The sequence below is a fragment of the Anomaloglossus baeobatrachus genome, chromosome 3 (genome assembly GCF_048569485.1).
Source record: "Anomaloglossus baeobatrachus isolate aAnoBae1 chromosome 3, aAnoBae1.hap1, whole genome shotgun sequence".
Classification (NCBI taxonomy): Eukaryota; Metazoa; Chordata; class Amphibia; order Anura; family Aromobatidae; genus Anomaloglossus; species Anomaloglossus baeobatrachus.
Genome location: NC_134355.1, coordinates 416064705 through 416082762, shown reverse-complemented (window position 1 = coordinate 416082762; position 18058 = coordinate 416064705). Strand labels below are relative to the sequence as shown.

General features: G+C 41.4%; 1 protein-coding gene across 2 annotated transcripts in view; it reads right to left on the bottom strand.

Annotated features, from left to right (window-relative positions):
• Positions 1-18058, bottom strand: part of CSMD1 (CUB and Sushi multiple domains 1) — a 2926925-nt gene that overhangs the window by 1536584 nt on the left and 1372283 nt on the right. For both annotated transcript variants that reach the window (XM_075340315.1, XM_075340314.1), the window contains exon 5: positions 8408-8615. In XM_075340315.1, the coding sequence (XP_075196430.1) occupies positions 8408-8615 (208 nt within the window). The remainder of the gene's footprint in view (positions 1-8407; positions 8616-18058) is intronic.

Below are 18058 nucleotides of genomic sequence, written 5' to 3'. Positions count from 1 at the left end.
TTTTCTAGTGCTCACAGGGCCTTATATGACTAAATTGACTTACGGAAGAGAGGTAAGAAAATATTAAAATGATAAACAGAAAATCGACGGATGGTGAAGGGGTTAGTATAAAGAAAGTAAAGTGTTAAAAATGAATTCAACAGTGGAAAGTGTATTTTTCTCATAGTTTCTTTGTTCCATTATTTGCTAATATGTGTTTCACATAAACTAGAGAATGCAATATTATATCTTTATGAAAAGTGCATAATGTATAATTCTCAACATATTGCTATAATTCTAAATTATGGAACTGAATGTGGTTACATTGTGCCTTTTACTCCTGTCATTTTTTTTTTGTTTTATTGCACTGGAAGCTTTTAAGATTTAAAGTTCCAATATTCTTATATGTCATTCCTTTTCTTACATTTTAAAGGAAATTGACTATCTCTCACTCTGCAGGAGTACAGGAATAATTGATTTCTGAAGTGATAAACTAAAGTTGCATTTTATGTATTGGCTTTGATTTAAGAACCCAATTGTTTTTGAGATGCAATTGATATATCACTTGTGAACAAGAAACAATGCTCATTCACTCAAAGAGGAGCAGGATCACCTTTTAAACACACCTGAGGCTTATCCCTGCACTCCCTAGAGAACCTATACTGGTTCTTTCATTCCATCGGTGATCACGTGCCTATCCCTGTATTTCCCTGGAATCCTATCTAATGATCAGGGCAGCTAGAATGCTAGTTGAACTCTAGGTTAAAGACACAGAGGTGATAGACAGACAGGGGTAAAATAAACAGCAATCATACAAAGCACTCTTAGGCCTCTGCCACACTTACGTGACAAAACGTAAAGTTTTTGTCACGTACGTGTTAAAGGGGTGGTTTTGTCCCCGTGTGCCGTGTTTATGGCATGTACGTGTTCTCTGTGTGTTATACGTAATAACAAATGGAGAACGGAAAGCCCCGCCTTACCTACATCATCCGGCGCTGTGTGTGGTGCTGAATGACAGCGTCCATCCAAAGCCACGCCCCGCTGATGCTGCTTCCAGCCCCCAGTGAAAAAGAAGCATTGTTCAAATTCACTGGGGGATGAATGCAGGGGACATGCGTGGCAGAGACTGCAGGCATGGTGGAGGTGATTATGTGTTTTTATTATTTTTACACTGACACGTGTCTTTCTCCAGCGTGTGTCACACGAGCCTGCATCCACACTACATACGTGTGGTACGGGTGCGGGCCGTGTGACAAGCGTGCTGCCGGAGCAATACGGACATGTCAGCGGTTTTAAAATACGGACACACGTAAGTATGGAACGGACACACGTTCTGTTCCTGAATACTTACGTGTGTCCAAAACAATAACAATACATAGGACCCCGTGGGCCCGTGTCTCCAGTACGTGAAAAAAAGGCACACACGTAACGGAGGCACGTGAGTGTGGGAGAGGCCTAAAGGACAGAATGAAGTAATGAGGAAGTGGACCAGCATGGCACAAACCAAAAGGAAAAAAGGAAAGGAAAAACACAACTTTTACGCAGCAAATTGTCTCTGAATGACTTCCTGGTCCACAGCTCACAGGTTCTCTCTAGAGGCAAGCTAAGCAGAAGCATCACCAGCATTTTCCAGGGCTAAGAGTGAAGTCTTTATAGTAGAAGTAATTAGCAATACAGAACAGCTGGCTCTAGCTTTCATTCAGAGTTTTAGAAGACCAGAGGAACTACTTAACCTTTGCAGTTCAGGATAAATGTGAATCTGCACAAGTGTGTATGAAGACCTGTGCTGCGATCTCCTGACACCAGAAATAGGAGGGACCACTCTCTATCATGGTACCATCGTCAAAATCTAAGATTAACCCGCAGCTGTTAACCAGTCAAATGCCACTGTCAATCACTGACAGCATCATTTAACATGAACTGACAGGAAACACACTATTGATCTAACCTGTCGGTGCCTTTTTCATGGAATTGTGGGGCACCAATGGGTTGGCATGACAGTCAGGATTCATGACCCCCATGCCTGTCATCCTGATCCTCCTGAAAAGGCCAGCTGCGAACTGGTATTTATAGGAGATCATATTTTTTTTCTATATAGTGCAATGCAGATGGACTGTTCTGGAATAGCACAGGTGATCAGACAGTTGCAGCTTCATGTCTGGTAAAAGGACTAGTAAATACATTAAAAAAAAGTTGATAAAAAATATTAAAAAACATGAAAACAAAGGTTCAAATCACCCCAATTGGAAAAAAAATGCTAATATTTGTTATTGATAAATGTCCAATCTATTCAAATATAAAATATTTTAATCTGATTGGTAAACAGTGTAAAGATAAAAAAAAATGAAAACAACACTATTACCATATTGACTTGAGTATAAGCCTAGGGTGTGAAGTGCAGCAGCTACTGATAAAGTTAAAAAAATAAAAAATAGATCATTTTAAAATGTAATGTGCCCATCTTTGTCCCCCCTTATTGTAATGTGCCCATCCTTGTGCCCTCTAGTAATGTGCCCTGTAGTAATGTCCTCCTACTGATCCCCTTTTTGTCCTCTATTATGAAATAAAAATTATTCTCACCTAGCCTCCATTCTTGAGGTGCCCTCAGCTGCTTCTTGTAGCCCACAAAGCACGTAAATCCCTCCGTGATAGTGTCCGATGCACAGGGCTGCTGTTTGCCACCATGCCTTTACTGCAGTTGAATGCTTTATGGCAGCGGTGGTGCAGTAAAGCATTCAACTGCTGTAAAGCGCTGACAGCAGCAGTGGCCCTGGTTATTGGACACGATCATGGAGGGGTTTATGTGCCTGCGATCTGCAAGAGGCACCCCTTGATGATCACATCCAGTGCACAGAGTCGCCGCTGCTGTCAGCGCTTTTCAGCAGTTGAATGCTTTACTGCACCACTGCCACCACAAAGCATTCAACTGCAGTAAAGGCATGATGTCAGCCTGCAGCAGCAGTTCCGTGCACAGGACGTGATCATCAAGGGGTGCCTCTTACAAACCACAGGCACATAGACTCCCTCCGTGATCGCGTCCAATACACAGGGTCGCCGCTGCCATCAGTGCTTTACAGCAGTTTAATGTTTTACTGCACGGTCACTGCTATAAAGCATTCAACTGCAGAAAAAACATGTCGGCAGACAGCAGCCCCGTTCTTCGGACGCTATCACAGAGGGATCTGTGTGCCTGCGGTCTGCAAGAAGCAGCTGAGGGCATCGTGAGAATGGAGGACAAGTGAGAATAATTTTTTGTTGGACCATGACCCGAGTATAAGCCGGGGGGGGGGGCGGCGTTTTCAGCCTAAAAAAATGGACTGAAAAACTTGACCTATACTCGAGTATATACGGTAAGTATTTTTCCTCTCTGCAATAAATGCAATAAGAGGCAATCTAAACATCATATCTATCCCAAAAGGGTATCAGTAAAACAGTCAGCTTAGGCTTAAAAAAAAAGCTCTCAAACAGCTCTAGAACCTGAAAAATTAGTATGTTACTGGTCTTGGAAAATGGCAACAAAAGAGATATTTTTTTCAAATTTCTGTTTTTTTACCACTTACTTAAAAAGAAAACTATACATGTTTGGTACGTACATATTCATACTGACCTGGAGAATCGTATTGCCATGTCAGTTTTATTAGATAAAAAAAAGCCAAACTATTGTGGATTTGCACTTTTTTTCAAATTCAATGCGTAGAGGTTTTTTTCCTGTTTCCAGTACACTGTGTAGTGAAATCAATTATTTCATTCAAAACAACAACTTGACCTCCAAAAAACAAACCCTCATAAGGTTATATTGACAGAAAAATAAAACATTATGGCTCTTGTAAGAAGGGGATAGAAAAACAAAAATGGAAAATAGTTCAAGGCTTAAACTCTTCTTATAAGTAATATAAAAATATTTCATTATTTTGTAGTAAGTAATAACATGTTTAATTAAAAGTGATTATATGGTACTTAAAGGGAATGTCTCAGCATAGATAAAAGTCATATAGGGTAAGGATATATCACTAATCTGCTTACATTGCTAGAATATACCGTTTTAGTCATCACTTTACTTTGCTTATCAAGTGCCTGAGATATGACTACAGATGAGCAGATCTTTTCAAATTCAGATTCACCAAGTTCCCTGAGTTTTTCCCCCAAAAATGATTTGCGGAAAAAAAATGTGAGCAGATTTTAAAATTGGAAAGATTGTTATTGTTCATAAAACACACATGGGAAGAGGAGAGAGAGATAGGTAGAGAACCTTGCTGACTAAAGAGCTTACACTTTACAAGTGTGAAAGGGAGGACCTTGCTAATTATAAGAGTTTGCAATTTATAGGTGAGAGGACCTTGCTTACTGAAAGAGCTTACACTCTCCAGGATATAGAGGACCCCTCTGATTACAAGAACTTGAACTCGCCAGTATAGAAATTACCCCGCTGATCATAAGTGCTCACACTCTACAGAAAAGAAAGATGTATTCATTGACTCTAGGGATGGAATATCTCTCTGCCATACAAACAGTGCTCCACAGTTGATAAAAGGTATTGTTTAAACATTATTATGGAGGTGCAAATGCATTACCAAGTTATTAACATTTTATTAGACAAACACTTTTTAGAAAGGCATAAACAAATAACTAAAGATGAAGTTACCAAACTACAGCACTAAGTCAGATTTACACATCCCAGTTCCATGGTTTGTTTATGGACTGTGATTATATAACTGGATGCCAGTGTCTTCACCCGAGCTCACCCAGTACTTAAGAAGCTGTTGAATTCTGGTCAGGAGATATATATCCAGTTCGGAAATCAAGGTTCCTCATAGACCATAAAACTCATTCTTGTGTATCAGGCCTTACACATTCTTGTATGATATCACCAGTGGAAAACCCCCCCACTATTTTATCTACTGTACCTTTCATTCTTTTGTATGCAACATCTAGTGGAAAGTGGAAGCAGCATAGCTGTAGTAATTAGGGATGATCGAATATCACAAATATTCAGCAATATTCGGCTTCATGAATATCTGGCGAATAGGTCGCCGCTATGCGAATATTCGATGCGCAATGTAAGTCTATGGGAAGCACGAATAGTTGCTATTCGGCAACTATTCGTGTTTCCCATAGACTTAAATTGCGCAATGAATATTCGCAAATAGTCGAATAGCGATGACCTGTTCGACGAATATGGGCGTTGCCAAATATTTGAGGTATTCGATCATCCCTACTAGTAATCTTTGTTTAGAAATATCTATATGGACAGGAGTGGTACAGTTTCTGACATCCCACTTTGTCATATTGAGTTTATCTGGCTTTTATAAGCGTGTTTAAAGCCCCTTATATAGATCATGTCTGTATGACTTATTACCATAATGAACCATGACTGATGATGATCAACTGGTACTTTTTAGCCAGCTGTTTTACCAGTAAAAGTAACTTTAGTTTTCTATAATAAATTAACTGTATATAAATGGACTTGTGAATCTTGTGAAAAGTTGGTTACAGGAGCCTAAAAGCCTAATATGAACATTTATGTGTTGTGTTCAATATAACAATATAAATAAGGATGTAAATAAGTAAAGCCATGTATAGATATAATATAAACTATTTGAATATCGTAATGAGAAGCCTATTTCTACAATGCTTGCATAGTATGGTTTCTCTCATCCAAAGTAAATGAGCGTCTGCCTACACCTATTGTGTATGAGTGCTATGGTAACTGCCTTGCATGATTGGCTACTTAAGATTATGATTGCTGTGTATTTTGGAGGCAATTGTTTAGGAGTACCCTTTCTCCAACCTATTTTTTTATAAGGTTGCTATTTGAAATACATCTCTGTTTCATCATTTTTTGTGAAGTATTATCTATATGGACAGGAGTGGCACAAAAAGCAGACCCTTCTTTCAGTTAGGGGAATGTCTTTTAAGCTGCAGGCTGAACTCTGTAGGTTCTTTAGGTACTTGAGGGAATGTTTCTGGCTTACTACATAGTAATTAAAAACAGTAAATTGTTACATTACAATATTCTTTTTTTTTGATTGATGTAAGGTGTAATATTAGGCTTAATATCAAGAATGAGAATGTTTACCAACATTATCCAAAAGCAACTTTTACATTTATGATAACACCCAATTAAACATATAGCTAGGGATTGGTGATGAGCAAGCACTACCATGCTCAGGTGCTCGGTACTTGTTAAAAGCAGTTGGATGCTCAGATGAGCTTGACTCGAGTACCCAAGTATAATGGAAGTCAATGAGAAACTTGAGCATTTTTTGGGGAAATCTAGAAAAACACCCAAGTTCTTCATTGTCATCCATTATACTCGTGTGCTCAAGTCACACTCATCTAAGCATCTAACTGCTCGTTAAGAGTACCAGGCAGCAGAGCATGGTAGTGCTCGCTCATCACTAGTGGGAAACCTTTCTTGTGGCTGGGTTAGCAACACCCAGTGGTGCTCCAATATAACAGAATCACAGCATAATTGACCTAACAGTTTTATATATACTGTCTGATAATAATTCTTTGAAATAATGTATTCTAAATTGTTCAATAACTAAACAGAAACTAAAAAATAAGAGAACATTCAATAAAAAAATCTGTAAAAGATACATTTTTTTTCATGAAAAAATGTATTTTAGGTTGAAAATACATCAGCATAAATAATTTAATATATGGGATAAATGCAATAAAATTTTCACATACATTAAACTTAGAAAATTACATTGTTGGATTTGCAGTTTCACTCAATAAAATTGAATACTAGCTCAAGATTATGAATATAAAATAAATTAGTATTCTTATTTAACGCAGAACACAAATAATTAACCCCTTAACCACCGAAGGCCGTAAAATTACGTCCTAGCGGTCATAGTATTAATTCCCCCCGGCTGCAGTGGGCAGTCGGGGAATTTGCGCTCATGTAAACTGATTTATACAGCTGACATGTATGCCTACCAGGTACGAGCAGATCCGCAATCCACCCGTACCTGTTAACCCCTTAAATGCTGCTGTGAAACTGTCACAGTGGCATTATAATAGCAGTCGCGATGTTCTGTTTACTCACCACCTGACACTGGAAGTCACGTGGATTTGATGGTTATCATGGTAGCACAGGGTCATGTGATGATTCCTGTAGCTCACATGACTCACTTCCTGTCTCATAGGGCTGAGAGCTGTGTGAGATAGGAGATGAGCATATCTCGTGTTCACAGCTTCTGCTGTGAACACAAGATATGCTCATCTCCTATCTCACACAGCTCTCGGCAGTATGAGACAGGAAGCTATGATCAGCAGATATGAAAGCGCGATCAGACTGCTGATTCTTATAGCCCCCTAGTCCCATTGAAAATTAAAGGATTGAAAAAATAAAAAATATACACACATAAGGTATTGCCACGTTCAGAAATGCCAGATCTATAAAAATATAAAATCAGTTAATCTGATAGGTAAACGGCGTAACAGCAAAAAAATTCCAAATACCAAAATTACATTTTTTGGTTGCCACAAATTTTGCGCAAAATGCAATAACAGGCGATCAAAATGTAGCATCTGAGCAAATATGGTACCATTAAAAATGGCATCTCGAGATGCAAAACATAAGCTGCCACTGAGCCATAGATACCGAAAAATGAGAATACTACGGATCGTGGAAAATGGCGCAAAACATACACCACTTTTTTTGGACAAAATTTCAGATTTTTTTTTAACCACTTAGATAAAAGTAAACCTATTCATGTTTGGTGTCCACAACCTGAGGCATCACTCTGACACATCAGTTTTACCATATAGTAAATACTGTGACTAAAATATCTCAAAAACATTTGTGCAATTGCACATTTTATGCTATATTTCTGCATTTGGATTTTTTTTTGCCGTTTTCCAGTACTCTACATGGTTAAACTCATGATTTCATTTAAAAGTACAACTCGTTCCGCAAAAAATGAGTCCTCACATCCTTATATTGACGGAAAAATAAAAACGTTACGATTCTCGGAAGAAGAGTGGCGAAAGAAAAACAGAAAATTGCAACCACAAAATCGGCCGGTCATGAAGGGGTTAATAAAGCAAACTAGACGGGACTGTTGACTGGTCCTTTTTATAATTTGTTCACCTTGCAGAACTTAATAACCATTAAATTTAAGAGGATCGACTGACTTTATAATATAACATTCTAATAATAATCTTATACAATAATAATAAACATATACAATCTATTCCAGAATATCATACAAATTCCAGAATATCTTATCACTGAAAATAAGAATGAGATATAAAAGTAACCCTTCAACCAAATTGTATCCATTAAAACATATAGACCAAATCTGCTTTTTCTTGATGATTTAATACAACACTAGCTACACTTCACATGATGCAATCCATTATTATATTATGATGACTTTTCCATATTAAGATAATGAAAATAGTTTTGGTTACTTGCCATATTGATGGAGCTTCAGTTCCACTGATTTCTAAGAAGTCATATCCTTCTTCCATTTGGAAATCGGTAAAAACCAGTGCAATTGTATCCCCAGGCTCTGCAAGTATAGTCCATGTGCAATCGGCATTATTTTCATATTCTGAAGGGAAATGAGGACTTGAGATGATGCCGCTGGTTCCTCTTAAAGTTCCACCACATGCTCCTTCAGCTAAAAAAGAAAAGACAAAATGTATTATTAGTGATGGGTATTTTCATTGCTATAAACCTCTCTCCACAAATGATATATTGGGTCAAAGCCAGTGCTATACTGGCACTATCATGCTGATTCTACACATACCTTTAGTTGTCAGATTGGATGTACAGTTTTTGAAATACAGGCAAGTAAAGTTACAGCAATGTACAACTTTTTGATTGGCACCAGCTACCGAATAGCTAATATGTGGGTCGGGTTTTGCAATCTATTCCCACACCTGTCTGCTGCCTGGCCTCTGTAGATGCTAGACTGTATGGGCTGTATTTCTAACATGCCACTATCATGAGACAGAAATGACTCATACCTGGAAGGAACCCATAAGGCCGCTTTACACGCAACAACATTGTTAGCGAGATGTCGTTGGGGTCACGAAATTCGTGACGCACATCCGGCCTCGTTAGCGACGTCGTTGCGTGTGACACATACGAGCGACTGCTAACGATCAAAAATACTCACCTAATCATTGATCGTTGACACATCGTTCAAATCCCAAATATCGTTGCTGCTTTTGAACGCAGGTTGTTCGTCGTTCCTGAGGCTGCACACATTACTATGCGTGACACCCCAGGAACAACGAACAACACCGTACCTGCGTCCTCTGGCATCAAGGTGGGCATGTCTTTCATGCACTTGCTCTCCGCCCCTCCGCTTCTATTGGACGCCTGCCATGTGACGTCGCTGTGACACCACACGAACCGCCACCTTAGAAAAGAGGCTGTTCACCGGCAACAGCGACGTCGCTTGGAAGGTAAGTACGTGTGACGGGTATTAGCAATAGTGTGCGCCACAGGCAGCGATTTGCCCGTGACGCACAAATGATGGGGGCGGGTGCGATTGGCAGTGACATCGCTAGCAATGTCGCTGCATGTATAGTGGCCTATACAGTCTAGCATCTACCGAGGCAAATCAAAGCCATGCCAATACTTGACATAGCTGTGATAGGGTCAGAAGGGCCAACATCAAAAACACTTGCTGATTGGTTACTCTACAACATTTCAATAATCTTTATTCAGATAACAAACCTGAAAAGGAATCAGATGTACAGATAAAAGTCTGTGTTTTTGTCCGAGTGTGAAGATGTAATTTACCCTCTCACTGTATATGCTGTGATACTATGTCATGATATGTATATTTCCCTGGTTGTATTAGTTGTAATTCATGTATTTTCTTGGGGGAGCTACTCGTCTCAATGTGTCTCTCTCATACAATTGTAGTCTTGGCATCTAATGTGATTATGTAAATAGCCTGTCCTCTTCTTTCCAGAGTTGTGTATCTAATCTGTAATTGCATTGGCCAGTGAAGGAATAGTCATTGTTCTTTACAGCAGGGGATCCCTTCATCTACTGTGGCTGGCAGACATATTGTAGCCCTGTGATGGACCAAACCATTGATGATAGGATGTGTGACCCCTACCCCCTGAACAAACATGGTGGGCTGGTCAAGCAGCACAGACAATGCATTTCCCTTTTTGTAACTTCAGAGTGAGCTGAAACTTGAAGAGAGCAGGAGCCCCAGCCTGGGTGGCTGTGGACACGGACGGAGCTAGGCCTGTGTGGCGGCCCGTGGGATTGTGTGGAACGCTTTGGACCACTGTAAGGATGATTGCTTTGTTATCCGGTCCGAGGATTGTCGGGAAGGGCCCCCAAATCTGTTTTATGTGGACTAATCGTGTGCTGTTCCTGTATTCCTGTTAATAAACCTGTTGGATCGTTCCTCGGCCTGTTGTCTCTCCTTGCTCTGCTGTACACTCCCGTCACAAACTGGTTGGCAGCGCTGGGATCAGAGCAGAAAGAATGGAGGACAACGGCCCATTAACATCTGGAATCAGAACCTCAGAGTACAAGAACTGGACTGTGGTGAGCCTACAAACAATGGCCCGTGAATTAGGAGTCGGTTACAAAGGACTCTCTAAGGAGCAACTAATTGAGGCATTGGAAAACGCTTGCCTGCAAGATGGCACCGAGGAAGGATTTCCACAGCAAGGGGAGGAAAGACGGGAGCTGGAGGTAAATACCCAAAAAAGTCAATGGATTGTGTGGTATGAGGAGGAAATGGCACTGCTTGGAGATGAGGCCACCATAGAAGATAAGAGGGAGGCCATGCGTGGAGCTAAAGAGAAGGAGCGCAGGATGGAGGAAATGGCATTGCTGGATAAGCAGCTCGCTGTGGAAGCAGCTAGAGGCTCCAGACAGACTGTAACCCCAGCACCCACCATGAGGGAACTTCCCAGGGTGTCCCGCAAAGACTTTAAGCCATTTAATGAGGCTGCAGGCGACATTGAGGGCTTCTTCCAGGACTTTGAGCATCAGTGTCGATTAATGGAAGTCCCGGACAGGGAGCGTGTCCGGCATCTGGTTGGGCTCCTAGAGGGGGGAGCTGCTGAAGCCTATGGAGCTATGGACCCTCGGTGGAACTGTGAGTATGCGGATATTAAACAGACTATTCTAGAACATTATGCTGTGACCCCAGACACTTACAGGACTCAGTTCCGTGCTTTAGCCTGTGATGGGGAAGTGTCTTTTAAGATATATGCTCATAGACTCAAACAAATATGTAATCGCTGGCTGGAGGCAGAGGAGGCCTTATCTTGGGGGACCTTCCTGCAGGTCATCCTAAAAGAGCAGTTCTATGCCAGGTGCCCAGCGGAAATCAGAGAATGGGTGCGTGAGAGAAAGCCGTCAACTGTGGAACAAGCTGCTGCTCTCGCTGATGAGGTGCTCACCATCAAGCCTCAGTGGAGGGTTCTGTTGGAGGATGGAGAGACACCTAACAGCTCCACAACACCGGATGCCCCCAGTTATTCTGTCCCCATTGTTCCCCGTTCCTCTAAGCCACCACATGTTGATACCCATGTTAATGTGCCTCCAGTTGCTTCTACTGCACTTTCTGGAATACGCCGGGGAGAGGAAGTAACAGAGCGCAGGTGTTATGTTTGTAGGCATCCCGGGCATTTGCAGGCCTCATGCCCAGCCAGGCCATGGAGGAATCATCCTCAAACCCCTACAGCACCTTCAGGTGGGAGCCGGCCTCCAAGTTCCCCTACCCCTTACCCAAGAGGACGCCTTGGATGGAGGGAGACCCAGCTCAGATGCTATCAATGTGGACAGCCAGGGCATCGGCAAGTCTCCTGCCCAGCTGTTCAAATGAGGACTGATCCTGCACCCAATCGGATTGTTAATTATTTACAGCCCAGTGCCATGGAGGAAGATGTGGCACCGCTATGTGAGGACTGGGCTAGTGACTCAGCCCCCCATGTTGCACCACCAGGAGTTTACGGGGTGCGACCCGCAGTTATGACGACTTCTGCTCATCGAGGTAAGCACTTGCAGGAGGTTGTGCTGGATGGACAGAGACTTGTTGGATTTTGTGACTCGGGTGCTTTCCTCACACTGGCTGATCCCCGAGTGGTTCGGCCTGAGGCAATCCATAGAGGACCTGGGATTGTCATTGAACTGGCTGGTGGACAATGGAGGACTATTCCCACAGCCACTGTGGATCTGAACTTTGGTTTTGGGGTCAGGCGATGTGTGGTTGGGGTGATGGGTCGTCTGCCTGCAGCTGTTCTCCTGGGCAATGATGTGGGAGAGCTACGATGCCAATTCGTGGCTGCATGAAGCCACATGTAAGTAACGCTCTGCCTGTGTGTACTTAACCAGTGACCTGTAGAGGTCCCTAGTACGTAAACAAGTTGGGAGGGGGAGGGATTGTGAAGATGTAATTTACCCTCTCACTGTATATGCTGTGATACTATGTCATGATATGTATATTTCCCTGGTTGTATTAGTTGTAATTCATGTATTTTCTTGGGGGAGCTACTGGTCTCAATGTGTCTCTCTCATACAATTGTAGTCTTGGCATCTAATGTGATTATGTAAATAGCCTGTCCTCTTCTTTCCAGAGTTGTGTATCTAATCTGTAATTGCATTGGCCAGTGAAGGAATAGTCATTGTTCTTTACAGCAGGGGATCCCTTCATCTACTGTGGCTGGCAGACATATTGGAGCCCTGTGATGGACCAAACCATTGATGATAGGATGTGTGACCCCTACCCCCTGAACAAACATGGTGGGCTGGTCAAGCAGCACAGACAATGCATTTCCCTTTTTGTAACTTCAGAGTGAGCTGAAACTTGAAGAGAGCAGGAGCCCCAGCCTGGGTGGCTGTGGACACGGACGGAGCTAGGCCTGTGTGGCGGCCCGTGGGATTGTGTGGAACTCTTTGGACTACTGTAAGGACGATTGCTTTGTTATCCGGTCCGAGGATTGTCGGGAAGGGCCCCCGAATCTGTTTTATGTGGACTAATCATGTGCTGTTCCTGTATTCCTGTTAATAAACCTGTTGGATCGTTCCTCGGCCTGTTGTCTCTCCTTGCTCTGCTGTACACTCCCGTCACACCGAGATCTAGACATGTGGTGTTTGGTATAAACCCAGACCTTTACCGTTTGGGTTCGCTCATCTCTACTTAGGATAGGTTAAGAATGTCTGATCAGCAGGGATCCGACCCCCCCTGTACCCTCGCCTATCACTTGTTCATAGTGCTGCTGGTGGAAGCAGGTGGCCAGAATTGCTAATCTCAAGATATGCCCCATCTTCTGGTAGCAGCCGTGGCCAGGTACTGAACATCCACCTCCCATTCATATCAATAAGAGGCGGATGTTCAGTAGATGACCACAGCTACTATTAGTTGATGAGACAGCTGTAAAACTGAACATTTCTAGCCACCTGCTTTCACCGGCACCGAAAACAGCTTATCTGTGGGGGTGCAGGATGTCGTACTCTGGCCGGTCAGACATTGATGACCTATCCTAAGTATAGGCTATCATTTTTAAAATAGTAGCCAACCTCTTTAAAGATGGTGCTAACTCAAATACCGCTAAACACAGCTTAGAATCTTTGTACATATTCTGTTACTTTTAAACCAAATATGATGTACAGTACAAAATTATATTGTGGTTCCATGTTAGCCATAAAAATCAATGTAAACACTTTTATGCCCCAAAATGACAAAAGTATTCTAGAAGTGATATTTTTATTGGCTAACCAGAAACGTATGCAAATATCTTTTTCTGGTTAGTCAATAAAGGTATCACTCCTAGAATACTTTTGTCATTTTGGGGCATAAATGTATGTATTGTTATTTGCTATTAATGTGTTATCATTTTTATTTACTGCAACAATAATAAAGATGTCTTACATTTACACTTTAGATTTACACATATATCTAAACACAGCTAGCATAATTGGGCTTTTCCCTTTAAAGTAAAATAATTATACAAGACTTTAAGATATGTGCAATATGTGTAGTCAACTGCATAGAGAGAAAGAAAAAACATCAGAGGGGAAAGAAAATGAACAAGACATAGCAGTATGGTGAGCCTGAAATCATTAGCAGCTGCTCTGAAGACCACTTCAGTGGACTGTGAAGCAGGGAATTAAAATGATCTAAAGTCCCTGAACATGTATAAATTAAGGAGATGAATAGAATGGTAATATGTGTATAGTTCAATTGGCTCCTAAGGTCACACATGCTTATATAAGGCAATGTGCTGTTTAAACTGAGTAAATTACCAAATTTGTAAGGAGATCAAAAGCACTAATACAAGTGTACCTGGAAGCAAAGTGAGAAACTAAAACAACATTAATGGAAAGAAAAAGAAAAAAATGTATAAACTATGTAGAAAAAGAACCTATATATGCAGTTGAAATCTGACATGAAAAGATATCCTAATTGACCATTTTAGGTCAAAATTATTTATATTTTCCAAATGCCAAGATTAATGAGAGAGAATGTTTTAAGACATTTTTGTTACTTTCTACAAAGTCAAAAGTTTGCATACATTTCATTAGCATTTGGTACCATTGTTCTTAACATCTTCACAACACATGACGTACTGGGTAGTCCGCAGCGATCCGCGGACATAATAGCTGATTTTAGCAGCTGACATGTGTGCCTGCCAGGCGCGAGTAGAATCGCGTTCCACCTGTACCTATTAACCCCTTACATCTCGCTGTCAAAATCTGACAGCTGGATGTATCAGCGCGCTGCCATAAGCATAACTTACTCAGCCCCATCGGAAGTCACATGACGTGATCACGTGACTTTCGGTGGTTGCCATGGTAGCACAGGGCCATATGATGACTCCTGTTGCTATCATGAGTCACTTTCTCTCACTGCCGGCAGACTGCTGTGTGTGAGAGTAAATCAGCTTTTCTCCAGATATCAGCATTGTAGGTGTGATTTGGAGAAACGAAAGACCATTCAGCCTGATGATTCCTATAGTTCCCTATGGGGACTAGTAAATAAAATAAAAAGGTTAAAAAAAGTTTTAAAAAATGTAAAAAAATAAAAAAACTAAAAGTTCAAATTACCCCCCATTTGGCCCATTGGAAATTAAAGGGTTAAAAAAATAAAACATATACACATATTTGGTATCGCTACGTTCAGAAACGCTCGATCAATCAAAACATGAAATCAATTAATCTGATCGGTAAACAACATAGCAGCAAAAAATTCAAAACTCCAAAATTCCGTTTTTTGATCTACGCATATTTTGCGCAAAATGCCCTAACAGGTGATCAAAACGTAGCATCTGTGCAAAAAATGATACCGTTAAAACATCGTCTCAAGACGCAAAAAATAAGCAATCACTGAGCCATAGATCTTTGAAAATGAGAACGCTACAGGCTTTGTAAAATGGCACAAAAAGGGCGCCACTTTTTTTGGACAAATTTGTGAATTATTTTAACCCCTTAGATAAAAGTAAACCTAAACATGTTTGGTGTCTAGAAACTCACACTGACCTGAGGCATCACATTGACACATTTATCATATAGTGAACATGGTGAATAAAATATCCCAAAAACTATTGTACAATCGCACTTTTTTTTCAGTTTTTCCACACTTGAAATTTTTTTGCTGTTTTCCAGTACAATATATGGCAAAACTTATGGCACAGCTTGTCCCACAAAAAACAAGCTCTTATATGGCAAGATTGCTGAAAAAATAAAAATGTTGCGGCTCTCGGAAGAAGGTGAGGAAAAAAGACCCGGAAAAAGGCTCTGGGGTGTAAGGGTTAAACTATATTACTTTGGTCAAATGTTTTGGATATCCTTCCTCAAGCTTCTCACAATAGTTGTTAGGAATTTGGGCCCATTCCTCCTGACAAAACTGGTGTAACAGAGCCATGTTTGTAGGTTGCCTTGCTAGCTCCTGCCTTTTCAGCTTTGTCTATAAATTTTCAATAGGATTGAGATCTTGACTTTGTGATGGCCACTCCAGAACATTGGATTTATTTTCCTTAAGCCACTTTGCAACTAGTTTGACAATATGCTTCAGGTCATTGCCCATTTGGATGACCCATTTCCAGCCAAGCTGTAAGTTGCTGGCTGATGTCTTGAGATGTTGCTTCAGTATTGTCACATAATCTTCTTTCCTCATGATGCCATATATTTTGGGAAGTGCACCAGTCCCTCCTGCTGCAAAACAACTCCACAACATGATGCTGCCACCCCCGTTTTTCACAGTTGGGATGGTGTTTTATAGCTTTAAAGCTTCTTCCTTTTTCCTCCAAACGTATCGATGGTCATTTTGGCAAAACAGTTCAATTTTGGTTTTGTCAGACTACAGGACATGTGTCTAAAAATTAAAATCTTTTTTTCTTATGTGCATTTGCAACATTGATCTGGGTTTTTTATGTTGCTTTTGGAGTAATGGCTTTTTCCTGGCAGAGTGGCCTTATAGCCCATGTTGATACAGTACTCATTTCTCTGTGGATAATGACACAATCTCACTTGTTTCCACCAGCATCTTCACAAGGTCTTTTCCTTTTGTTCTTTGGTTGATATGCACATCTCTGACCAAAGCATGTTCATCTGTGACACACAAAACTAATCTCCTTCCATCTTGTTTCTACTTGCATGTAATTGCTTGTACAGATGAATGATGCACCTTTAAGTAACTGGAAATTGCACCAAGGAAGAACCGGAGTAAAACAAGGCCACAATTCTCTTCCTGAGATCTTGGCTGATTTCTTTTGACTTTCCCATGGCACTATAAAAAAGCAGTGTGTTTCAGGTGTGCATTAAAATACATCCACAGGTGTGTCTCTAATTATCTCAGATGTTGCCAAATACATGACATCATCATATGGGCTGTCCCACATTGTTTAAAGGCATAATGCTCTTAAGGCCCTGTTACATGCTACGATTTATCTGACGATATGTCGTCGGGGTCACGTTGTTTGTGACACACTTCCGTCATCGTTAGCGACGTTGTTGCATGTGACACCTACGAGCGACTCTGAACAATCATAAAAATAGCAAAAATCGTTGATCGTTTACACGTCATTCATTTTCAAAATATTGTTCATCATTTCGAATGCAGCAGACATATTGCTACGTTTGACATCCTGCCAACGACAAACAACATCGTTGGTGCGTCTGTCATCAGCGACGCGGGCGTGTCGTGACGACTCGAGTAATGCGCCACGCCTCCTCAGCTCTGATTAGTGTCACGCCAGGGTGTATGCAATGGACAATTATACGCCTCTGTTGTTGCCGGAATCGTTGGGGGGAATGCTGCGTGACGGTGTCCACACGACCGCCTTGGTCAAACAATATATCGCTGAACAATGTAGCGTCATTTGCGAGATGGGTACGTGTGACCGCTACAAAATGACCTATGAGCGATCTCGGCAAATCGTAGCAACGATCTGGGCGTGTGACAAAGCCAATGAGATCGCTAGCGATATCGTTGTGTGTAAAGCGGCCTTTAGTGTATTTAAACTTCTGACTTTGAAGAAAATAATAAAAGTGCCTTAAAACACTCTCTCTTTCTCATTACTAGAGATGACTCACCCCCCTGGCATTCGAGTTCGGTTCATTTCGTCGAATGGAGGCCCCATTCGACGAACGTTTGCCGAACCATTCAATGAACCACTCGAACCCCATTGAAAACAATGGGAGGCAAACACATAAAAACACATTATACATGTACACATACAGTTAATAAACATTGACATAACACTTGCAGGTCCCAGCGACGCGTCCTGCTCTCTGTCTCCTGCCGCTTTTCCTTCCGATAATCGCTGCGTCCTCCCGGTAACCAGCACTGATGATAGGACCTATCGTGACGTTAAAATAGCATGTGACCAGTCATGTGTCTATTATCTCATTGGCTACAAACTGGTCACATGGCTAGATGTCATGCTAGTTCCTGTCAGTGCATCTATCCGGTACACGGTGATCGTTCCAGTATCTCCGTGTACCGGCGAAATGCTCTGGCACATGGTTGGTCCACATGCAGGGACTAGATGTGACAGCCGGTGAATTGCGGCAACGGGAATCACGTGATTGGAGCACCGTTACTATGGTAACCCGCCTTTCAGAGGTGACGTCACC